Source organism: Prinia subflava, chromosome 15 (genome assembly GCF_021018805.1).
Source record: "Prinia subflava isolate CZ2003 ecotype Zambia chromosome 15, Cam_Psub_1.2, whole genome shotgun sequence".
In the NCBI taxonomy this organism is placed as follows: domain Eukaryota; kingdom Metazoa; phylum Chordata; class Aves; order Passeriformes; family Cisticolidae; genus Prinia; species Prinia subflava.
The window spans coordinates 20,177,142-20,203,296 of record NC_086261.1 but is presented as its reverse complement, the minus strand read 5'-3'; the positions used below and the strand labels follow the sequence as shown (position 1 = coordinate 20,203,296).

The 26,155-nt window shown below is 40.3% G+C and overlaps 1 protein-coding gene across 1 annotated transcript in view; it reads left to right on the top strand.

Annotated features, from left to right (window-relative positions):
* Window positions 1-23,758, top strand: part of LOC134558670 (neuronal acetylcholine receptor subunit alpha-7) — a 38,771-nt gene extending 15,013 nt beyond the window's left edge. The window contains exons 3-10 of the mRNA XM_063412766.1: window positions 4,898-4,942; window positions 8,786-8,895; window positions 13,679-13,758; window positions 14,892-15,059; window positions 15,432-15,626; window positions 16,850-16,936; window positions 17,580-17,689; window positions 19,734-23,758. Of these exons, the coding sequence (XP_063268836.1) occupies window positions 4,898-4,942; window positions 8,786-8,895; window positions 13,679-13,758; window positions 14,892-15,059; window positions 15,432-15,626; window positions 16,850-16,936; window positions 17,580-17,689; window positions 19,734-20,252 (1,314 nt within the window). The 3' untranslated portion in view covers window positions 20,253-23,758. The remainder of the gene's footprint in view (window positions 1-4,897; window positions 4,943-8,785; window positions 8,896-13,678; window positions 13,759-14,891; window positions 15,060-15,431; window positions 15,627-16,849; window positions 16,937-17,579; window positions 17,690-19,733) is intronic.
* The last annotated feature ends 2,397 nt before the right edge of the window (window positions 23,759-26,155 follow it).

Here is a 26,155-nt window from a genome sequence, read left to right as displayed (position 1 = left end):
GAGATAGCAAAATTCAATTTTGCCTGCATGACTAGGAAGCCCTGAGCCACCTTTAATAGAAAAGTTTAGCGTTAACCTTGGTACGTGGGGAGGATATTTGCAATAGACCCCCAGGCTGAGTTAGTGTGGGAGGACTGAGGGGTCCCTGTGGTGCTCTCAGGGCTGCAGGTGGGGGAAGCTAGAGCAGACACTGCTCTGGCTCTCCTGCAGGTTGGCCACACAGGAGCTGCTGTGCATCAGCACCACGGGCAGGGATGGGAAGTGCAGCCCTTTCCCTGCTCTCCATGACCTTTGAGGATCTTGGATTCATCCTGCCATTATGGCCGCCTGAAGGATGGACACAGCACCAATCTTCTGTCACCTGGCCAGTTTAGGAGTGCTTGGCTCACCCTCCAGCCCGTCCTCTCAGTGCTAATCCTGTAGGGATTCAGGCTTTTTCAGCTGATACAGTTTAGTGAGCTCACTGCATGGCCCTAAAAAGGAACAGGAGGAAAACCCCAAGCTGTGTGAAGCAAAAATCAAACATAATGGGATTTTAAATGACAAAGGGGAAATGTCATTAGGCACAGGTAATTTGACATTGTGGCTCAGAAGATGTTGAGAATGTTGAATGAGCAAGTGCTGAGACAATAAGAGCTAATGAACTGACTAACCTGCTGGTTTCAGTAGGATGACATTTAAGCACACGGAAGTGAGAATCTGTAAAGGAAGTGTCTCACATGTTTCTCACGGGCTGTCAGCTTCAGACTACAATTATTAGCTTCAGTTTTGCTAGACGGTACCAATCAGGAGCACAGTATTATGGTGTAACAAGTGATGGCTTAAAATGTTCTTACAAAGTCTTTATTCAGGTTCAAAGTAATTGAAGCCCAGTTCAAAGAGCCATAATTTTTCTGTAATTTAGGTGAGATTCAACCATGTAAAAATAAAGAATCTAAATTTGAAATGCAGACATTACAGCTCATAGATTTTAGTCAGGATATCACCTCATGCTAGTCCCTGGGAAATACGTGTTTCTTGCTGGTGCTGCACATCACTGCATGCCACTCATCTACAGTCTACCGATGTCATTACAGAGTTTATAATGTCTAGGCTAACACCTTTCACAAAGCATTATCAAGTTTCTATCTCTTTTTTTTTTATATATTCTGATGAACACAGGGTAAGGGAAGGATAATTGGAGACTCTGGTAACTGTGTTTCCAAAGGTGATGGATTGTATAAATTGAAAAAGCAGACATAACCAGGACTGGGAACTGGAAGGATGGAAACAATGCAATTTCCTTCAAAGACCTACAGAAATGATTACCTCTGCTTTCAAAAATGAATGAAGGACCATTCAAGTCTTCTGATGTCAGCTACTTTCCCTTCAGTAACTGCCCTGCCACAAAATAACATGACAAGCAGTCCGGTAGCAATTTGCCATCTGTCCTCTGAGCTCCTGACTGCAGTTATGGATAGAGATGAGCAAAGCAGCCTCCACCCCCTCCCGCTGTGCCAAGGAAACCTAACGCCATCAGCAGGGCTGCTTGGCCAGTACTGTCTGAACAGCAAGTCACTTAAAGCAGCTGGGATGGAGGAGAAACCACACCAATCCAAACGACATGAAATTGTGCCTGGTCTCGTTCTCTGTTGGGAAGATTCTCCAACATCTCAGATTATACTGTGAAGCCATTTTTCTTGCCTCCTTTATAGCAGAAAGGGTTTGTAATAGGAGCTTCCTTGTTTTTGTGTTCAAAACACATGAAGTGTTCTGTAAGTGTTTACAAAATGAAGTGACAAAAGCTGGTGAAGTTCTCTGAAGCATTTCAAGCCCACCCATCATTTTAGGGGGAGGTATTGCATAACTCTGCTGAAAAGAGTGTTAATGTAGTTTGCTGTGAAGTATTTAAACAGTGTCCAAAAAAGTCTCCTAAGCAGGGAGAAACCCTGCAGGATGTCTCCTGCCCCACCTTTTACCAGTCTCACTTGGGGCCACAGAGAGTGATAAACCCTCTAAAATCAGAACCTTTCCTCTAGTGATGGATGAGTCAATGCAATAATGACTAAAATGCTGGAAATTGTTTGCTCCACAAACAGTATTAAAAACTCAAAACACTGCTATAAACCAAGCCTCAGCAGGCAGTAAAGTTTTTACAGCTGAGGAGCAATGGTAGGATTTATGATTCAAACACTGACAGAACCTTAAATATAGTGATCCAAGTGGAAATGACTTAGTTCATGTGTAACCCTCTTTCAGGCTCTAAATGTTTCAAGTAACAGAAAGGAACCATGAAAACAGTACGGGCCATCTTCACTCAGGGCTCGTCTTCACAGTACAAGTCATTTTTGAGTCAGTGCTCTCAGAATAGGCTCTTTGAGTGTTAGATCACACTTCAGAATAACTCTTGGCTTTCAAAAGACGCTTGCAGGGTGTCCTGCATGCCAACCTGCGGTAGCTCTGCCATGTGCCTGGCAGTGGCAGGCAGCTGAATCATGCTGCCAGCAGCACAGCTGGTTTAAAATCTGCTGTTCCCCTCGGCTCTGCTACTTTGAGTGCTCGGTGGCAGCTCTGTGTCCTGGGTCTGTGGTGTGCACGATGGCAGAGTTCCTTCCAGCTGCTCCTAAAATAGTTCCCTCTCCTGTGCTGTGGGCTCAGGCCCTCCCAGCAGGTCCCTGTGGCAGCTCAAGCACCAGCAACGCTCCAGCTTCAGTACAAACTCTTTCTGGCGGCTGAAAAGGACTTTTTAAAACATCACTAATTTAAAGCTGAGGCCATTCATGTGTAGAAAGAGATCACAGTGGGAATAAAACGCGAGTTTAACTCAGGATTTAACCATGCAGGAATACATGGCATTCAGCTAATAGTTCTGAAACAGGCTTCCCGCAACATAATGGATTCTGAATTGCTCTGCACCTCTGAGCAGCAGCTATGGCTATGCAGAGAAACCACCCAGCAGTGGTGCTCTCAGCTTTGCTCAGCTGCTGAGCCAGGACACTGCACTATGTCCTGACAGGAACTTGTCATGTTCACCTGGGGCAGCACACAGAGCTTTGAGAAAACGCCACTGAACTCTGGAGGATAAGTTATCATTGGCACTATTTCCATCTCACGTAAAATTGCCCATGATGAGTAGAAACATGTAGGTTTTACACGGCCTGAACTGGCAACCTTTCTCAACAGACTTTAGTTCATGGTGATATCAATGATCTCTTATGGATTTCTTCATTCATGAATTAAAGATCCCATACAAACTAGTTTTGTAGTGCTCTAACACTATAAGCAGGTTGTTGAGAGAGGTTCCAAATTAATGTTTACGCACTAGAGAATAACAGCTACTAGTGCAGATTGATTACTGCTTTGCCTGGCTGACATCTTCAGCAATGCCCTCACCATGCAGATTCAGTGGAGCTTGGTAATGGAGTTCTGAAACCAAATGGTTAGAGACCTGTTTCTCCAGGATGCCATTCAAATGAGTTGTTCATTTGAGATAATTTTGAAAAAGGTTCATGGAGGTGATGAAGCAGAAAACAGAGAGGAAAAGTGCTGAATGACTAGCTGTGGTCTGTGATTATTTATATTTTTTATTTTCGTTTTAAAGCAAGGTGGGAGTGTGCATGAAGGTAGACTTTATTCATGCACATTGTCATCTTTATTTAAAATCTTTCTAGTTGTATGTTGTACAATTAGTTGTGATTATACACAGCCTAGTAACGCTGTCATACATTTGCTGATGCTGCTCTTCAAAAGGTTTCTCTTGCTTTAAAAATGCCATTGTCTCTTGCAGGGTATTTGATTTTACATGCTGTATAACTTCCTACTATTGTGCTGATCTGTAATGGTTGCAATGAAAGGTCTCTCAGGAGCTCTTTTTGGTTAGTAGTTCACAAAACAAGAGCAGAAGAGGAAAAATATTGAACTTTAGTAAAGTGTGTTATTTAAAAAGGTTTTTTATTGTATGAAATGTGATTAAACATTTTTGGTCACTTTTCTGGCGTTTAGGTATGACATTTAAGTTCAAGAGTGACAGATTTAAGTTCAGAGGTCTAGACATAAGAACAACTCTTGCAGTTGAGGCTGTACAGGTGACTGAATTTCCTCCAGTGCTTACTCAGACTGTAAATGGAGCTTTGATTGCTGTTGGGACAGGGATTGTGTGCTCAGATTGGAAAATGTGGAATACTGACTGCATATATAGTATATTCCATTAGCTTCACACAACCCAGGTGGATGCTGATACAGTACCTCCACAGAAAAAGGTCACCGATATTTTCCTGTCTGAGCACTAAAGAATTAAAGTCTACAACTTCAGCATTAAGATGCCTGCTGTGTGACCTGAACTTACATCAAACAGTCACCGGAGTCCAGGGGAAAGGCCTTCAAAGAATAATAATATTCTGCCCTGGCCACAGTTCTCCCAGTTTTGTGGTAAAGCTGATGCAACACTTTTGGTACAGTTCCACTGACACGAGTGCTGCCACTTGCCTCGTAGCTCCTCAGAATGGCCTCAACACACCTCATCTGAGCTTAGCCACACTCTGCTCATTATTTTTTCTACTGATTGCGTATACCTGGTGGATAAGGTTAATTAGTGAGAGGGCTGCTGCTAAGAAAGGTGATACAGGCAGCCCCTACTGTAATCTGCCTTGCCTTTGGAGACTCTTTATTAAAGAAGGAAGAGTGTGGCAGAAGGATATCCTCACGAAACTGTTTGACTGACAGTGGTAATATGAAATTGAAATTAAAAGTATCTGTGAAAACTTCTGTTCCAATAAGTGACAATGATCCCCATTGCTTTGAAGGGTACTTTAGCACAATTGGCTATTTTATAATAGTCAAATGTATTTAATGGTATTATTTTATCCCTATGGTACTAAGCTGTGGTTTGTTTTCTTCTTCCTCTCCTCCTTTGTTCCAGGATGAAAAGAATCAAGTGTTAACAACAAATATTTGGCTACAAATGGTAAGTTTTGAAACAAAGTATGTTTGTTTTTCTCCTTCCGTCTTAGCATTTAATCTGGTGAGGGGGTTTGAATTTTGGAAAACTTTCAAGTCTGTAAGAAAATATGAGTTGACTCCTAATTCCATGTCAGATTTTCTTTGCTACCACTAGATAACACAGCAGAGAACTTTGTCCTCATGAACTCATGGCCAGCATTGCTGGGCAGGAGTCAATTTTTACTCACTTTTTAATAAAAGGGAAAGATAATAGACAATTCAAGAGCTTTGTGGGAGTGTTTTGAAATTGTTTTTTCTGAAAGGTTACTTTATGAATGAGAATTAACAAGGTGCTTCTTAGCATGCTGACTCCTGGGGAGTCCTAAAGCATCCACAAAGATTTGCTCTGTAAGTTTGTCTTAAGCTCTGCAAGGACAGGGTGATGTGGAGTTTTCTCCATCTATAGCAGCATGGATGAGAATTTGCCATTAGTATTACAGAATTAAATTATTAATTTGCCATCAGTATTACAGAAACGGAACTGTTTGGGTTAAGTAAAGGAAGTTACAGAAGTTACAGAAGATTTTTATTATTCCAGACAATCACACGGCTTTTGCAGGAGCTTTACACCTTTCAGTTTCTTTTACCAGTTCATTCAGTTTAAAGGCATTTTTAAAGGCGTTTTTCTTTTATTGTAACATTTTAGATAGAGCACCTCACTTGCACTGGGGTAGGCCTTGGGAAACAGATGAAAGCCTATTCTGATGACCTGTAAGGACAGCACGGCTATGCCATAGATTCACAAAGAAAATCTGACATGGAAGAAGCACTCAACTCATGCTTTTTTACAAGCCTGTTGTACAGCAAGATTAAAACTGTCAAATATAATATGTTTTTGGCTTTTAGCTACAAAGACCATAGTTGCTATGATTTCTTACCAGAAAAATAACAATTCATACTCAAGAGGCTGTCATTCATTTTCCTTCTCTTTTATCTCACAGCATCCTTATCCGTTTTGAGTTTGGGTTTTTTCCCCTTAGGAAAATTTTGATTATATTATATATTCTGTATTTCTTTTGATTTATTCACCTTAGCACATACTGGATATGAAGCACATTAAGACTGCAATGAACAGATCACTTGGTTACTACAAAAAAATGTAGCCACTCCTCATGGCTTGTGTACACATAAAAATAAAAGTGTTTGCATATTAACTGTCTATTAATGGTGTTCTAGGCAGATTCAAAGCATGCTTAAGGCAAACATGTCATTTTATTATTCTAAATTATCTGAAATAATTTTTTCCCTGAAATCCCTCTCCACTGCATTCCTTGATATATATGTGTATATAATCAGCAACGTATCTTAAATATATTTATGTAATTATCTCCAAAATACTGAAATACAAAAAATAAGTTGAGAAAAAGGGGAATATAAATCTAGTATTTATACATGCAGACTGTTTCATCTGACTGCTATGTCCATGGCAATACTGTTCAGCATCAAAAATCTAGAACTTGATCTAAGTTATAGCAGAAGCCTTGCTTAATCACATAGATTGGTACTAACCAAAGCACCCTGAGCTCTTTGCTATTTTAATCCAAACTAAAAGTGCTTCAGCTCCTTTAATGGTAGCTCTAGAGTTAAAGCAAAATAAAGCACATCATGCCCTGCTGGATGGATGAGCACTTTGTACACAGGGCTAACAGAGCATCTAACAGAGTAAAATCTGCTTAACATTATCTCTAATGCAAGCTCGAATATTAAATTTTCTGCTGCCCTTGGACTGTCTTTACGTCACTGGGCATCACCCTGCGCCACAGTGTAGTGACCATGGTAACTCCTAATGTAAGCTGGGACAGGAAATGATGGGATCTGTTGATATCCAAGATGCATTCAGCTGGCAGTGAGCGCAGCCTGCCAGTCCCAGCCCTGCCACCACGAGTGTGAGTGACCTGCTCTGGCAGCTCCTGAGAACAAGTCACCAAAGCTTTCCGTGCCTTAAACCCACACAGCTTATTTGCTCACATTGCTGGCTTTGGGAAAAACAGATGTATCCTGCCATCTCAGGACTTGTACATTACACAAAGATGAAGTGGTAAAAAAATTACAGGGACATTTGTCAACCAGGAAGTTCATGTAAAACAGTTCACTGGGAAAATGCATGTTAAACTTCTAGAAAAATATGAGAAGCAGTTGATCAGCTTACAGAAGCTGTGTATAGATGGCTGTGAGCAACACACATATCTTAACTAGAGAACTGTGAAAATAAAAACTATGAACAGAGCCAAACAACTGAAGATTCCCATAAAAAATGTAATCTGTAAAGCTAAAAGAAAAAATGGTGCACAACTCAGATCTTTTGTCTAGTTTTGCTCCGAATTCATTGTAAAAACTGAATGAGATAAATACAGAAGCACAGGCCAAGAATAAGTACAGTAAACACTTCACAAAAGCTGCATGATGAATGCTATTAGTTGTGTTGAAGGCATCAAAATGATCATTTATGCTGTTGTAAAGGTACTTGAATACCTGCAGCATGAGGCTAACTGGGGACTTGGTGTATCAACCCAAAACTTGCCTGTGACAGTAATGCAAGGAATTGCATAAAGCAGTTTGATGTGAATACCCCATGAGAATGACCAATAACATTTACCTCTACAATACCCACTGGTAATTTTTCCTGACATTAATGTCCATCAAACATTTTAACAAACAAGGACTACTAGACTGAAGGGGTAAATGTTGTACATCACCCATTTAAAAGTCTGTATTTAAGAAATGAACACTTGGCATTGCAACAGCTTGGGAAGAAATCTGGACATGTCCTCACTGTAAGTTACATGATGCCTACAGCCAAGTGAAGTTAATGTAAACAACATAATAACGGAGATACAGAGAAGTACATTATAATGAACCCTAGACATGAGAGAAAAATTTTGTAAATTTTGTAAAATGAATTGAACTTTATTCATTACACCTTTGGTGCACAACAGAAGCCACCCCAGTATCATGACAAGCCATTTGCTTAGTAAGGAGTGATGTACAACCTCAGTTTCAGGAAAACACAGCAGCTGATGCTGTTTCCCTGGAGTGCAGGAGGTCAGCAGCCTGCTGGGGCTGCACAGTGCTCAGCTGGCAGCAGGCTGGGGCTCTGCTCTTGTTTATGGCTGTGCAGCACCACATGTTTCAATGGCAGAGGGTGGGATTTAGCAGTGCTGAGCTCAGATCACAGCCCTGCTGGTGTGCCTGAGCCAGCCTGCCTGAGCCAGCAGCCAGGCCCGGGCTGAAAGGAGCACAGGCAGCCCCAGGGCAGCCGCCTCCAGCGCAGGAAGCGCCAGCCAGGGAGGAAACCTGTGCGACCGAGCAGTGCTATGGAGCAGCTGCCTCAGAGTTTGCCCAACGCCAGGAGCTACCAAGACCTTCTGCTGGCACTAACCTTGTGCCATCACAGCCATCGCTGTCAGCAGTGAATGCTGGCTGCGCTACCTCAGGGCTATTAGGAAGGTACAATGCGAGAATTTCCAACCACAGAAAGCAAAGTTGTCTATGAAGATAAAAACATGGAAGTTACTGTATGAATTATGAAAGCAGTTCAGTCCCAAACTGACACCTGAGACAGTGTGAACAATCAAACAGAAGCACCTCACATACCTTCTAAGCTGTGATGTGCACTGCAGTGTGAATTGAAAAGGGGGGTTTATGAGTTCCATTGAGCTCTAGGTGGCCTGATTCACTCGTTCCAAACATTCTGCTCTCTGAAGCTAAACAAGACAACACCTATTGTTTCAGCCCATGTAGTCCCTAGAGAACTACAGTGAACCAGTGGATGAGATGACCTAACTTACTTTTTGTGTGTATGGCTTAGTACTGGACAGATCATTATCTACAGTGGAATGTGTCTGAATACCCAGGAGTGAAGAATGTCCGTTTTCCTGATGGACTGATTTGGAAGCCCGATATTCTTCTCTATAACAGGTAGACACACTTTTCTTTGTGTGTGTGTGGGGATGGAAGGAAGATCATAGAATCAGAGACTTGCAAAATATCCCTTGAAAGCTCAGCTGCTCCTGAAAGCAGCTTTCCTGGGAAAGGGAGTCTACATGAAGTTTTCTAGCACCCTGTCCAAACACAACGTAAATGACATAATCATCTCATCCAAATGCCTATATTTTTAAATAATTTTCCAAAACTTGCTAGGTGTTTGGAATATTGGAAAATGACCAGTCTCCTGTTCACAGAACAGGACATATTTGCAAATACTTTGTGAATAACAGTATTGTCCCTACTACCATTCCAATTGAGTAGCTTTTATGAGATGGTGTTTAATGGTATGGATAGTGATAATTTTCTCCAAAATTTTTTGGTCTGAATGGTTACTGGTGAATTCAAATTTGATGTTTGCCTGCTTGTCAGGGTTTAGTTTGGGTTTCACTACAGACAGGAGAGGTAATTGCCTGGAAGGATCGTTGCATTTTTCCATGTCCAGTTTTGGTGTTACTCTTTCCTCCTGCTCCAAAAATAGCTGGGATATTTGCTGCTCTCCTTGTCAAACTGTTCTGAGTTGGGCCTATTTCAGGGACAGACAGATTGCCATCAATCCACTGCAGATTCTTTGGCTGACATTGAGAGATTCTTTGGCTGTACTGTTCCATGGTAATTCCCATTGTGGAATTTATTTAGTTCAAAATATAAAACTGAGAGCTGCCTGTTCTATAACAAGTTGCCTTTTGCTGCAGTTGTTGTGGGCCTGTGCGCTGTTGCCCAGGTACTGGAAAGAACCGAATCTGCTCTGTACATGGAGCAGTGGTAGCCAGGGTACACTGATTTTCTGCCTGTGCAGATGACGTGAACCTTTTGTCTTCCTGATGGCATTCCTTCCTTTGTTTCTCTGCTGTAAGTCTCATAAGAACACACCCTGCTGTTCTTACCCTGCTGATCCCCCTTCCCACTCCAGGAGCTGCTTTTTGTTGCAACAAGACCTAGAGAACAGCTGTTCCCAATGTCAGCTACAGTTCTGCTCCCGTTTGCATCTTTGTGTTCAGTGTTGCAGTCACAGGTGCTGTTGCACTGGAACAATGGGATAACTGCACCAGTGGCAGCATTTGCCTGGCCCAGAGGTGCAGCTAACCCTGAGTGATCTGCAGGGAGCTCCGGTGCAGTTCATATTCAGGATAACTGCCTGGCAGGGTTACCACTCACTTCTGGTTTAAGCATGGCAAGTTGTCCACAAAGCAGCCCAAGAAACTCCTTCAATCACTCTGCACACAAGATGGAGCAGCCTGGTACCAGAGACGGGTATTAGATAGAGCCCCTCACTTGCTCAGTGAGGTGTTTTCACCTCACAGTGAGACAGTTTCCAATGCAAATTTGTTTTCTTGAGAAGTTATCCCTAGCTACCTTGATTCCATAAATGACAGTGTTCTTGGGAGAATCTGACAAATGACACCTTCATTTCCATTGTTCTGAAGAATGACACACTGTGCATATCATAAAACTGGCACTCTACAACAGCAATTAGTGATTTCCAAAACAATGAGTTATGACAATATTCCTCCTCATATATATCACATACCTGAGAGAGACTGGCAACGTGCCTGATGATTTAGGGTTCAGTATTTAAGTATATCCAAAAGGAAAGGGTAATATTTTAGAAATTTGTGATATTAATATATGCATGTTAACTGTAGCTGGAGTGGATTTATAAAATGAGAAGGGTCACAATAACCTGGAAAACTGAAACCACAATTTTTCTGTTAATACAGGTTTTCAAGTCTTCAGATTGTTAGCTATAACTCAGTCATGAAGTAGTTATTCTACAGTTTCTCTATTACAAACACATATTTAATCCAAAAATCTTATGCAGAGTTTAGTCAGAGAACAAAGCTACTTAGAAGAAATTCTTATTCCTGTATGAAATTACATTGGGAATATTATGATGCTCCCTTCTAGTGACATGCCACTTTGAGATAGATGCTTTCAATTTCTATGCTTCACTAGGGACACACATCTGCAGTTACAGAGAAATTAATGAACTATAAATTCACTTTCCATTTTAATGAATGCATGTTTCACTATGTCTTGAGTTCTTACATATCTTGCTGCAGCCTAGTACAGAGAAATTGTGGCAGCTGTATTAAATTTTACATCCAGTGTGTTGTGAGGAGAGCAGGGTCAGTTCATCTGTAGTTTTTCTGAGGAAAGAAAATCTAGGGCTCTGTACGAATTCCAGGATTGACTGTGTTAGTGTCATGTGGACTGTCTTCCACTTTTAACTACATTTATTAAAGTGCTCATTTCTGGTGGAATTATTTTCCAAATGGTCACATACTGTTCAGTACTCAAGGAATAACAAAAATTCTGGAAAGTACGTCTCATTTTAACAGTTTCATTTTTCCAGTTTTATAAACATGAGGTTAGGTCCCAGTGGGATTCTATCTCCTAGGTGCAGCTTTGTCATCTCAATGTCCTGTAATCAATACCTGCTTTCAAGTGGTTGTACCCTGAAGAGGAAATGTAGCAGAAATGGTTTTCTATCCTTACATTACATTTCAGTCCAGTCTCTCTTCAAGCTACTTTGTGCATTCCAAAGAAGCATAGCACAGAAAAACACACACTCCTTTTTCAGAAAAAAAGAATTTCATACTTGAATCTGACTACCACTGGATATTCTTTTAAGAATGGCCTATGGAAGGCAAAGTCATGTGGCAATGAAATCAAGGTTCCTTTATCATTTGTGTTCTTGTAAAAATTCTATTTTTGTAAATTACCAGAAACAGCAGCAAGGTCTCAGAACCAGCTCCCTGGTATTCAGCTGCCCTCCACTCCAGAGGAAGAGAACAGAACCCAGCCCAGGAGTCATTAATTTCCACTTAACAAGTGATTTGTGTGGCATAGATAATTTTACATCCTAAATTTGACTACTTATTTGAATTCCATCATCTAACTCTTATTAATTTCAAGTCAAAGCAATTATTTGCCTAATACAAAACCTTGTTGGAGGGCTTTAGTCTGGTTTCCTAAGGAAATGAGACCCAAGCACCGTGTGCATGCACACCTGTGAGAATGTGTGTGTGATCTTGCTGTCCCCTCCCCAGTATCCTCTACCAAATCTGGCAGTGCAATCAGCAGAGATCTTTGCAGCACCAGTTTCTTACAAATATCACAAAAACAGGCAGTGAAGATGCGGAGGAAGAAGAATTAGAGCCCCAGCTGGCAGAGGAGCTGCAACACAACGCGGTGAATGCAGCCGTGAGCTGTGAGCTGAGGGAGTGGCTTACACCGTTCCATGGCCTCAGAACGGAGCTGCCCTGTCCCCGCCTTGTCCCACAATCAGGCATCAGACACAATGCTGAGACTTCTCTGCTTCTCTCCACAGTTCAAATGAAGTACTTGCAAGTATTTTCAATAGTTGGGAGCCTTCTGCTCACCACAGGAAAAAGTGGAACTCCAGATGGGCAAGAAATTATTTGGATTTAGTTTTTTTCTTGTCTGCAAATTTCACAAACCAGCCCAGATATTTTTTAAAATCTAAGTTGTTCAAATACATAAGGGGAAAACAAAATGCAAATTAAAAACCACAAATTAAAAATATCTAAAATAACAGTTGCTTTATTTTAGCTTCTGAGACACAAAATTGGCATCAGAATAGATCAAATATTAAATTCCCATTTTCAAAAAAAGAATATTTCAATAAGGGTTTTCCTGCTAAGAAACACATTTTAATATACTTGACTTTCTGCTAAAGTTATGAATATTTCAATTTACGACCATCTCAGATTTTTACTCTGTTTTTCTGATGATGTCTTAAAAGGTGATTGGAAAATTATGAGATACTAAATCACTAATGGGCGAAGAGACATTAGAGACTTGCAGTGTTCCAGTCAATCTGGAGATGCACAGGTTTTGAAAGCCCAGATTGCTGCAAGCATCTGGACCCTGAGGTTTGTGTCAGTCCTCTGCCCTGCCCACTACAGCTGGCTCTGCATTTGCCTCGTGTGCCAGCCCACCCCTCCAGGTGCCAGGTTGGACACTACGACAGCACAACAAATACAGCAGCCCGTGTCTCCTTGTGTTTCATACAGAAGTCCTTTAAATGTTAATGCCTGGTAAATTTCTGGGACATAGTGCCAGGCACAACTGAGATATTCCTTGGTAGTAGATGCCACTTCATAATTTGGAGCACTCTCCAAATGACATGATCCTTCTTCTGGAGACTTGTAAGGACAGCACAGCAGGGCAGTGCTGGCCACAGCACTACACTGACACCTCGAATAGGGCTGCTTTTTGCTCTTGTCTGAATGCAGTTTGTGGGTTCTGAGGTAGATAATGAAGGCTGGAGCTGCATTAAAAAGTCTCATGTATGACATGCAGTAATAATGTTCACCCATGCAAAGAGGTGGGAAGACACAGACACTGGAATATCCATCTCCTCAGTATCCATCAGCTGCTGGTAACGTACACAGCTAGAGAACAGATTTCCCTGTACAGTTGCTTGAGAAGTTTTTGAAAAGTGGTTACCTTCCAAAAGGAAATCAATAGAGCCAAGGCACTCTAATGAATCTATGCACACGTGAGGTGGCTGACCTTCACTTACAGTTCTTAATCAGGAGCAAACCCACAAGTATCAGGCCAGTTACTCTGAGGCTACAGAAAACTGCTGGCAGGAAAAAACACAGTCCTTTCATGAGAACAGATTTGTCTCAGACACTCTCCAGCCACTCAAAGAGCAAATAACCCATTTTGTTTTTCCCTGTTCTAGTGCTGATGAAAGATTTGATGCTACTTTTCACACTAATGTTTTAGTCAATTCTTCAGGACATTGCCAATACCTGCCACCAGGTAGGCTGTTTCCATGTCATAAATTTTGATGGAATACTTGTATATGGTGTGGTTTCACATTTGCTATAAATTCTCTTACATTTTACTTGTTTAGCTAGCATCTTCTGACAGATGTGAGCCTAGATGCATGATGGTTACATGGTTAACTCCTTTGCATGAAAACCATCAAACAAGATACATGTTTTATTACAATGATGGAAATTCTTCTGTCATAATGCACAGTTTCAGAAGTTTGGAAGTCCTTATTATAAAAAGACGGTGTTTATTAAAGTCATGGCAATGCCTCAGTAAATTTTTATTTCATTATTTTAGTGTTTCTTTTATTAATATGTTAACTTTACAGTAAGATGCTTACATCTTGCATGCATTTCTATTTGAAATGATTCAATGAATGCTTCATCCAAACAAGTTTTGGTCTGGATGTATAGCAGTGGAGCACTGTTTCTCTTCCCCAACTCAATTAGCATAATCATTAGGATTAACTCTTCCTAGCATCTGAATTATGCAAACTCCAGCAGTAGAGCCAATGCTTTCCAGACAAATTAGGTTTTCTGCCTGAGATGTCCAGAGGGTTTCAGGGGTTTGCTTCTTCATTTAAGATGCTCTCTTAAGTTGTTCCATTTGGTGGGTTTTTTTTCAATTCAGTTCTGAAAGCTGTTCAAGGACAGAGTCTCACTCAACAAGTGAAAAAAGAAGCTAGCTTTCCTGAGTAAATCAAGACCATATAAATCTAATAAAACAGCAAATAAATATTTCAGGATTTATTATGTTTCAGGATTTATTACTTTAGTCAGTAAAAAAAATAGAAACAGATTATATATTCTGCTTCATTTCTTCCTGAACTACTGTATCTTGAAATCTGAGTTCTTCTCTGAATATTCTTCCACTATGTGCCAAAATGGAAGAGTATCTTTAAAAACGGTTAATAAGATCAATACATTAATGGTACAGTTCTTTCCCTTCTCCATGACTGACTTTTGCTATTTACACGTCAAGACAGGACTAAGATTAAATATGCTTTATAAATGAAAAACAGAAGACACAATGTAGAACAAGTTCTGGTCACAAAATGTACATGAAGTTATGTGGAACAAGCATTTAAATTAAGTGTTCTTGTTTAAAATCTCACCTAGGCATATTTAAGAGCTCGTGCTACATAGACGTGCGCTGGTTTCCATTTGATGTTCAGAAATGTAACCTGAAGTTTGGATCCTGGACTTATGGAGGCTGGTCCTTGGACTTACAAATGCAAGAGGCAGATATATCTGGCTATATTTCAAATGGAGAGTGGGATTTAGTAGGTAAGCTCTCGATTCCTCATTTACACTGTGAACTTGCAAGCCTTGTCTCCACTGCTGAAATGGATGGAGTAACAATTGGGAAATGAAGACGGAAATTAAATTAATGAATGACCTAGCCAGTGGCATTTGAAACTCTTGAGAACAGAGCTCAGATGCAAATCAACATTAAAAAAAGACAAATTTGCCACCTGAGTTCTGTATCTTTTATCTGATTTTCCTTTATCAGCTGAGAAAAAGTGGGAATAAAGCTTAAGTAGTTCTACCTGCAGTAAAACTTGGAAAAGTAATTTGTCCTTTTAAAAACTAAACACTATAAAATATACAGTTTGTTCACATTATTTTCTAGTTTTCCTGCTCTTTTCTCCTACACAGGAGTTCCTGGGAAGAGAACTGAGAGCTTTTATGAATGCTGTAAAGAGCCCTACCCAGATGTAACCTTCACAGTTACCATGAGACGTAGGACTCTCTATTACGGACTCAATCTCCTCATTCCCTGTGTCCTTATATCGGCACTTGCCTTGTTGGTTTTTCTGCTTCCAGCAGACTCGGGAGAGAAGATCTCACTAGGTAAAGTACTAATAGGATATTGTAAATGTGTCTAAACCAAAAGAAGTTGTCCTTTTAAAGTTTTTTTTTAAATAGTCTTAGGCAAGAGGAATAGTTTGTGTGTCCTGTTCTGGCTCATGAGCTGTTTTTAGAGTTTGGTGCCAAACCAGCAGAGGCATAAACAATTCCTGAGTACCTTCCTTGAGAGGCAGGCTTTAATTTTTTCACATTTATTTGCTGCATCTCACATTCATTAGGTAAAGCTTAAGTTTACAAATACACATTTGAACACTTTAACACTGAATTCTTCTTAATACTTCCTTTAATACTGAGTTGTATTAAGAGCCTATGGCGTCTTCCCAGAAAGATTGATTGTAATTGCTCCTATTTTACTTTTTATAGTTACTTAACTTAAGCAGTGGTTTGGGAAACTAATCTGATTGTGACTACTTGATCTTTAAGACAGAGTTTAACTATGTAAAGAAACCTTTTGTCCCATAAAAAATTCAAATTGAGTTCTACCAAGTAAACCCTGCTGTTCAAAGGTAGAGGAAGTGACATTTCTCCAGAATATGGTTTAATTGAGGAGTAATAGCCTCCTTAATTAAGTTGTCCTTCACCATATTTTAAGATGAATTCTTCCTTAATCCTTTCCTACCTGACAGTGACTCTTTATTGTTTAAGTCTAGTTCTGAGAAAAGAGTTAAGTCGTTTTCCAGAAAGATGGGAACTCATCACTGAGCACAGAAGTCAAACTCCAAAAATCAGCAGTCAAGTCTGCTTAGGCATAATTCCCTGCAGAACCCAACCCTAATATCAAAGGATACCAAAGTCTGTCCAAGGCAGCAAATCTATTTTTGGGGAAATTTACACCACCTGTAGATTCCATGACAATTAATCAAGTGTCACATGCTCAAATACTCAGATCCACACCATGTTTCTAAAGCCAATACAGTGCAAGGAGTGCTTTGATTTGCCTCAGCTAATTAGCAAATGATAAAAGTTGGACCATTACAAGGATGTAAAAACATCCACGTCTGTGCAAGCGTTGTTACTGGTTTGAAGCACTGCTACCCTGGACTTGAGGCAGTGCAAGGAAGGCGAGGAGCACCACTAACCCTGCTGGAGCAGGGGGACAGTGGGATTGCATCTGCAGAGAGCACTCCCTCAGATTAATTTTGTTTCTCTCCCTGTCATAATTACAAGTGACTGATATGATTTCATACTTCATGTTTATCTTTCAGGTATAACAGTTTTATTATCTCTCACTGTCTTCATGCTGCTTGTGGCTGAAATTATGCCAGCAACCTCTGACTCTGTGCCCTTAATTGGTAAGCTCTTAGTCATTTGGATTTTTTTAGCAAACAAGGTGCAGTGACTTTGCACAAAGGCCAGCATTAAGGCAAATCACCACCAGCACAATGGATGGCTGCAATTGAATTAGAAAAGTATTGCCAATTGATGAGCGGCTGTGATGGGTGCTCTGCTCTGAATGAAATAGAGAACGTATGTGTATTTGGGGAAAGCATAAGAGAATCAATTTTCCATGGAAGAATTTGTTGCAGTTTTGACACAATTGGCCAGATTGTGTTCTGTATTCCTAATTCCAATTAGGAAAATGGAATACATGAGCTAAACACAATTAATATCTTCCCACTGTAACTGTTCAAACAAAAATAGAAACTTTTCAAAACAAGTAGAAGTCAGTTTCCATAATAAGGCCGAAAGAAAATTAGAAGGCAGCTTGTGTCAAGGTTCCTTAGAAAAGGCTGAGTTCCACAAAACCAACAGCTAATGCTGGCTATCCCTTTAACATAATGTCCGATCTTTCTGCTGTTGAGAAATCTTTCAAAAGTACCTAGCGCAGCGCTCCACTGGAAAAAGAACTAAATGCTATGAATGCATATATAAACACCCCTTATTAAAGCTAGATCAGCCAAAGTATGTTCCTGTAATTATTTCTTTATTTTGCAGCTCAGTATTTTGCCAGCACTATGATTATTGTTGGTCTTTCTGTTGTTGTCACTGTTATTGTTCTACAATACCATCATCATGATCCAGATGGAGGAAAAATGCCTAAATGGGTAAGGTTTGATTTCCGTCACTGTCCACTGCATAAATGTCCAGCTCAGGGATGTGACAGGGTAGCTAGTGGCCCATGATTACCTCCTACTGTTAGAAACACATCAATCCTTCCCAGACATTTTGTTTGGAAAGACAGTTTCACCAGAACTGAGATGTCTAGAAATGTTCCATGTGGTTGATTTCTCAGAAAATGTTTGTGTGCAAGACAAAATGGATATACCTCCACTAACTTCTCATATCAGGATTTTCTTAAACCTAAATACTTAAATGAAGGTATTTTTTAAATAAGCTCCAGATGTTAGAAGTGAACCAGGTAGAAGAATAGAGTAAGGTGCTGATGGAGATGATAAATGCATGAAATACACTTCTCTCCAGGTGCAGTTGTGCAGCTGCTACATACTTAGCTGCTGCCCAAACAGAAACATCCATAGCCTAAAAAGCATCTCTGAAAGATGGCTGTTAAAGTGGAATTTGCTCTGAAAATCCTGATCTTTATATCTCGGTTCTAGAGCATCTGTAAAGTCCAAAGAATTAAAGTATTTTTTCTAAGTACATAAGACTTTTTAAATAATGTCCTTCTGTGAGGGGTGGGTCTTACAGAGAACACTGTATTAGATTACTACACACTGCTGTCACCAGTTAAATGTCCCCTCCTTTGTCTTCACCCAGCTCACGGCAGCATCAGGCCTTTCTGAAAACAGAAAGACCTTTCTTCTTTTTTGTCTCTAGAACAATGAGTTATTATTCTCCTTACTAGCTGGAAAGAATGTGCATAGACCAGTACCCTGAGGACAAGAGATAATGAGATATTCCCTGGCTTGTTCTGGGGTGGTGACTTTAAAATACATTTCAGTGAAGAGAATATAAGGTAGATCTCTCTAGACGTGTGTTTGATGACCTAAAGGGGACAATGTTTAGTACTGAGCCAAACATCCTCAGAAAACAGAGTACTTGAGGTTGAGGAGTGGGATGTAGTGTTGAGCAGCTGAACTCCAACAAACATTACTTGGACACTGGTGGGGTTTGGATCAGAAAATTAACTCTCTATTAACAGAAGATTATCCATCTTGGTGAAGCTTGATAGCGTAAAAAAATAATAGGGCAAGATTGGTCTCTGCCTGGGATATTTGCGTGGATATAACATCTACTCTGAGTAACAATCCACAGTCAGAATAAACAGACCAAATCTAATATTAATTATAAGTTTGCATATTATATGATACAATAATATTTCATTAGATCTCTGAAAAAAAAATGCTGGAATGAGCTCTTAAAATCTGATTTAAGTAAATTACAGAAGCTTTCATTTGAAGTGGAACAGTCTCTGGCTTTCCTGCACTTTCTGTGAGGCTATATTAAGGCAATGTGGAAATCAGTAAAATGATACACAGATTAAATCTGCAAAGTATTTTTTTTTTAATTCAAAGTATTTTTTTCCATATTTTCTTTATGTTACATCCAGATCTCTTTTCTAAAATCTGCAACGAGATGTTGTGAACACAGTATGAGAACAGAGTCATAACATTTTAAAACTCGGTGGTTCAGTCCAGTCCAAAAGCTGTTTTGGCAGCCCCACCCAAACAGTAATGGATGTGAATTTCATATTAGAGCACAAATAAGAGAAAAAGAACTGCAACTTTATTGACTACCATCCAAAGCAGTGTTATTAAGACTATTTAATAGTAACTCTTCTTCAGTAGGAGTTTGGTTTTGTCCAACCCATGGTTTCTAGTAAAGGCAGAAAAAGCTGCCATGCCACTGTTCAAGTGTCAGGAAGAATTAACACTGCGGACACTCCCATCAGAGGAGGGGGGAGTCCCAGTACTGATAGTCAGCCTGAGGCAATCAACATCACTGCTAGTGTAAGACAAGAACCGCAGTAACTGGTAAATTAAACATCTGGAAAACTCCAGCACCGTTTTCTAGAATGCGGTGCAGGCTGAGCAGAGACCATGGACCGGTCACCCCAGCTGCCTGAATACCAGCAGCACCAGAGACAGTCACTGTGTAAAGGGATGCTTATTCTCAAAAATTGTCTTTCAGACAAGAATCATCCTTCTGAACTGGTGTGCTTGGTTTCTGAGGATGAAAAGACCGGGAGAAGAAAAAGTGCGTCCTGCCTGTCAACACAAACAGCGCCGCTGCAGCCTGTCCAGCGTGGAGATGAACGCTGTGAGTGGACAGCAATCCAGTAACGGCAATATGCTCTACATTGGGTTCAGGGGGCTGGAAGGGGTTCACTGCACACCCACCACTGATTCAGGCGTCATCTGTGGGAGGATGACCTGCTCACCAACAGATGAAGAAAACCTGCTGCACAGCGGCCACCCCTCTGAAGGAGACCCAGATTTGGCTAAGATTTTGGAAGAGGTCAGGTACATTGCAAACCGATTCAGAGACCAGGATGAAGAGGAAGCCATTTGCAATGAATGGAAATTTGCAGCCTCTGTAGTGGATAGGCTCTGCTTGATGGCCTTTTCAGTCTTCACAATCATTTGTACAATTGGTATTTTAATGTCAGCACCAAACTTCGTAGAGGCTGTGTCTAAAGATTTTGCTTAACTCCTAACTAAAACCTGCTTCTCTGATTGGTATGTAGCAAATAAGAATGTGGGGTCTTTTGATCGCTTGTTTTTAATGAGTATAATGCTTCTCATTGTCCACTTTCTTTTGCCTCCTGCTCTCTGGTCCTGAGCTCCTTTTGGAAGAATGGCACCATTTCAGAGGGGAAGCCAAGAGTTTCTCTCAGGGCTGTGTCTGTGTAGCTCCTCTGAGCGCTCCTTTATGGAAAATGCCAAGTGGCTGCAAGTCCCTTCAGAGTGCCAGGGTATCGCACCACCACCTCTTACATGTGTTCGAACGGGCTGTTCCCAAATAGAGGTAGGCAACGCCAGAAATGGCACTTCTTCCAGACTTTGTTATAAAGGATAACAAAGATGGATATCTTATCTATTTGAATGAGTGATCGTAAACACATTTAAATCCAAATGGTTGCTCAAACAGAGAAAAGGGAGAAATGTCTTACGTAGCTCTTCAGCTCCTCACTCACACCCTGTAACTCCCTCCAGGCACTTTGCATACAACATACATGCCTGTCAGGATTTTGAATTCATCTGAGACACCAGACACCTGAAACTTCAGAGGACACACCTCATAACTTGTCCTTCCATATCTTTCTGAATTTGACTTAGAAATTTGGCTTGAATTCTAAAACAGCTTTCACAGTAATTGCTGCAGTGTTCACTACTTCTTCCTGCTCCCCAGAAAGGCATTTTTTCAACTAATAACCATTTTAACTATCAAAAAGAAAAATGATTGATTTAAGATGTCTTCATCATCACTTATTTAAAAAAACCCAACCCCCACGCTTGTCTCTTTACTGTTAAGTGGATTCCAATGTGGAAAAAGTAACTCAGTGTTTTGTATGGGCTTAAGCATAAATGAAGAATCTAAAGCAAAAAAGCCCATTAAATCCTGAGATCAAGGTTTTCATTTAAAAATTAAATGTTTGATCTGTTGTATGCTTAGCCTTTTATAGAACTCCTTCTGCTGAGTCACCGTAATATTGTCTTTACAAGAGAACTGCACCTTTTCTGCTCAGTCTATCATCAGATGAGTACCAATGAATAATAAAGCTTCTTGCTTCTGATATAAACTATTAACTGTATAAACATATATTTATATATACACACTACAGATGCAGCCAAGGAAAGGTAAAAACTTAAATACAAATTTTCCCAAGTCTAGACAGACTTTTACAAAGGCAAAACTAATAGTTCAGCATTTAATGTTGCTTTTGGTTCTGAAATTCTCTTGTCACTATATGCTTAGTTTTGATGTCACTTTGATGTCCTAATGAAAAAGAGTTGAGCTGAGAATACCAGGACCTGAAACTTTGTGTGTACAAAAGAGCTGAGAATTAGTCCCTCACAGGCACACCAGTATTCCTAACCAGTGCTATCACTGGTAAAAGATGTTTAGCATTGGTTGATTCCTTTATCCTACAGAATCCAAATTTTTTGGCTGAGGTCTTCGGAGACACAAACAGAGGCCTTTTGTTGTACCATGTTTTAACTGTGAAATAAACTCAAAGCCTCTGTTTATCTCTTAAGATCAATTAAAATAAAGTGGCTGTAATGTTTATTCTCCCTAGGCAACAATTTCCTTCTCCAACTCTGTTCCCTTGAAGGCAGGAGAACCAAATTTATGGAAAGCACGCCCAGAGTCACCTCAGGTACCACTTTGCACCTGACTGAACACCTTGTACAAGCACCTTTGTGCCTGAGATAGGGCAGGAGGAGTGAAAGGCAGGCAGGATATTTCTCAGGTTGTGAATTCTGTTTTCCTGAAGGTGCATTCCGAATCTCAGACTTTAAAGACACAAGCGAAAAATTCAAAAACTTCTTGTAAGTTCATCCTGAAACCATGTGTCAGAATTACTTGTGAAGAAGTTATGTTTTCAGGAACAAATATCAAGAATAAGCCATGGAATAATTCCTGCAAATAGTTTCTAGTTTATAGATTGCATATGAATGGGAAACTGAGTGCAAACTCTGAAATGTGAGTTTTGTTCATTTGTGAATAACTGCACATATCATGTGGCATGTGCTCTTCTTCTGGGTAATCTTTCTAGGCTAGGCTTCCTGATGAGAATGTAGATTTGCATTGGTATTTTTTCCTGCTGCAAGTATCCCTAAATAGCTATGTAGAGTGTTCCATTTGTAAAGTTTTGGGGTCCTCTTGGAGAATAGCTTTTCAAAGAAAAATGAAGACTTTTTGATGAATGCCTTGCACAATGGGACACAACTATTGCACTCATAGTAATGATGCATGTGGTATAGGAAGCATGAGAGCCCCCCTCTTTCCACCCAAATCCTGTATCTGTGGAAATCATCTTTCCAAATACAGCAGGATGGAGAAAGCAAGTTGCAATTTGACAGACTTCATTTCAAACCTCATTTTCTGTGACAGACATGCCTACCCCTAAAAACTGGAGAGTTTGGCCGTGTGTGAAGTGCTGCCAGAGTCTGTCTGAGCTGGTAAAACTGTCAGAAGTGCGGGTGCTGCCGAAGGGCTGTGAGACACCAGCACTCTGCCCACACTGCCGCTGCCATTGGCAGCGTCAGCGAAACGCACCGAGGGGACAAGGGAGCCCTCACTTCCTACTGCTCACACAACCTGTAAACATTGGATAATTTGTTTCTTATACATTTTAAATATAAGAGTGACTCCTCCACTATGTTATTTGCCACCTATATGTTAAATTTTCCTGTACCTGAGGTGAGCAAAATCGGTATGGTTCTTGTCAACTTGTGTGTGTCTTAAATCTATTTGTGTATGCGCTAAACAATATTTTGATCTAAATGCTGTGAAAAAATATTTATTTACAATTCTGGGCATAGAGATGGAAATTAAATACTGTATACAGTATGTGTATATAATGTTAAAGTCTACTCATTGATGGTAAAGATCTGTTATAATCTTAAAGAATCCAGAAAGAGAATAAGAAGTGGTTCACCACAACTAAGCTATGACTTGCCTGACAAATTCAAAAGCTCACATTAGAGCTCAGGTGTCATGTACAATACTATGTGTGAACAATGTATATTAATTTTTCTGGTTTTATATTGAAATGTATTGAATATTTAAAAAGACTTTTTAATATTTTAAAGAAAATTATTTAAGTGTTAATGTCAAAGGGGTTCCAAACATAAAATTTTAAAAACTTAGTTTTAAATACAGATAAATTATTTAAAAAGTATTTAAAATATTAAATTATTTTATATAGGAATTGATAATACTATGTAAGACTTTTTTAAAAGATTTCTTTAAATTCTCCTTACATTCTCTAGCTGCAGGATGTAGTCTCAGTTCACATGTGACAATTGAGTTCACCTTGTTTAAGAAGACATGTAAACCAAAGCCCCAGATTTTCCTTCCTTTGTTTTACTATTTTTTTACATTAAGAAACATTGCATAAAGGGCATTAGAAAGAGTTGTTACATCTGTCAGGTACTGATTGTCATATAAGCAACTCAATACCTTTTCAGTCCAGTACAAATAAACTATTTAGATCAAGAGACTTTTGATTCTTTTTCATTTGCTAACATGGAAAAAACTCAAGTGGTAGAAAACACAAATAGCCATGAAAGGAAGAGAGATGTCATTGGTTATATCAATCTGGGACAACAGGGTCTTTGATAATTAAATATAAATTTATATCCTCCTGCCAATCAGTCTTATATAAGCAATCAAAGTTGACTGAGAAGGACTGAAATACCATGTAAATTTTGGACTGGCCTCAATGCCAGTACTAATTTATTTTTTGAAGTTTTACACAGAAGAGAGAAAAAAATAATCCATACCAGCTGAATAAATTGTTGGTTTTGCCAGCTGCAAAGTTTGTTTGTTGGCTAGTATTGAAAAAATATCTAATCAGCAGAATATCCCTCAGATGTAAAAAGACGTGTCAGTGTAGTTTCTTGCGAAGAGACTTGTCCTGCCCACATGCTGAAACAGCTTCCTTTCTTTACAACACCCTGCTGAGCATGTGCCAGAAGTGAAGGATCAAGGGTTGCTGAACCCAGCACTTCATTCTCTTCATGCCTCCCTAAATAAGGAACGGCTGGTCCAGGTCCCCACAGTCATACAAGCCTGCAGTTGTCAGTGACCCAGGCTGCCCCTGGGGAAGAGCTGCCGTGGTACAATGTCAGATACTCAGGTGAGAGTCCTGCTGTGGCTGCTCCCTCTGCCAGCCCTTCTCCAGTGCTGAGGAGCTGGACAAGCTGTGTCTCATTTCCCATCAGACCCCAGCAAGGCCAACAGGTTCAGCTAACACACAGCAGGCAGGTTCCTGGCAGTGTCCATCACACATACTCCATCTCAGAAGGCTCTGGGAGTGGGGATCACAATCAGAGCGCTGTGTGCTCCTGCTCTGTGTGCAGCACCTGCCTGGTTCAGACACAGACTGAGCGCTGCTGGCGTTTGGGACCTTACCCATGGGCAGGCCCGATGCCGTTGCCCATCACAGCACTGGGCCTTGTGGCCATAGAGATTATGCTAGCAGCCACCCAGATTTAACCCTCAGTGTATCAGGGGGTATTTTACTTCAAGAATACTGATTTCTGAGCCTGACCTTGTCTTAAAAAGTCAGTAAATCTTAAGAGGCTGTGACTAGAATCTCCATGTTACAACAAATCTAACCTGGTAATCCAGCAGGATGTCACCAGCACTGTGCTGTTTGTGCCAGGTGGGGCTGAGAGGGGCCAGGTCCACTCTGGGGACAGAGCAGTCACAGGGGGCCAGGCTTCAGGCTGGGTCCTTCACACCCCTGTGCCTCACTTGTGAGAAGTGCACTTCATTTGATGGCACACAGAGGTACAGGTCTAGAGCTGGTCATGCCTAGAAGCAACTTTTATCTAACTCAGAGAACTCCTCACTATTTCTACATACACATATAAAGTCTGCTCTTCCAGGGAAAAAAGATTGGTATCAAACACATTCAAAGACTTAAATAAACATTTGCAAAATATTCTGAAAAATCTATGCAGAGGAATGTTAGCTCAAAACCAGTATGGATTCTGTTGCTAAAAATATACCGGAATTCCTAGTTTTCCAGTAGGTTTCAATTGCAGTAATATGCCAGGGCTTTTATTATGCTAGCTGATAATGGAAAGGGGTAGCAACTTTCTTGCTGAAATTTCAAAGCAATCTGTGTGGGTCGAATGAGGTATAAGTGAACACTCCTACGGCCAGCACAGCTTTTAGCCGAGCACACTACAGCCTGTCTTTTAAAAAAGCTCACTGCTCTTTGCAATCATTTAATGGATTGCTCCCTGCACCTAACAGAAGCCAACCCATAATGAATGGCACTGCAGACATCTAAAGTGTCCAGCCTCAGTTCTGATAGACTGGATCCATGCCCATTCATTTTCTCATGCAATTTCCTAGTGCACTAGAAAATATCCTGAGTACTTGGAGCAATAAAACTGGCGCAGTGCAAATGCTGAGATTTGTGTCTCCATACATTGGCTTTATCATTTAAACAGTAATCCTATATCAGTGTAAATGACAGGAGATTTAGCCCAGTATTATATACAGAACAAGATACAGATATCTCTTCATTTCGCAACTTCTGCATGTTCAAAACCTGTCCTTAGGTCAAGAGACCCAAAGAATAGTGGTATCTGCACAGCAGGCAGAGGAATAATAGCAACAGAAAAATGTTTTCTCCAAGATAAACAATGCCAGAACTTTTCTTATAAAAGCATTAATTGTCATCTTTCATATATAAACCTTATTTAGACCACTTGGGCTCAGAAATAGCTTCATTTATTTACCAATTCTTTGACATTTCAGAGAAGGCTCTTTTCATGTCTCAGTTTTCTGGTTAGTATGCAATGTGTTTGGTCAAAGAGCTTTCATTACTGAAAATTTTCATACAGGGCCTTCTCCTCCAGTGAGGG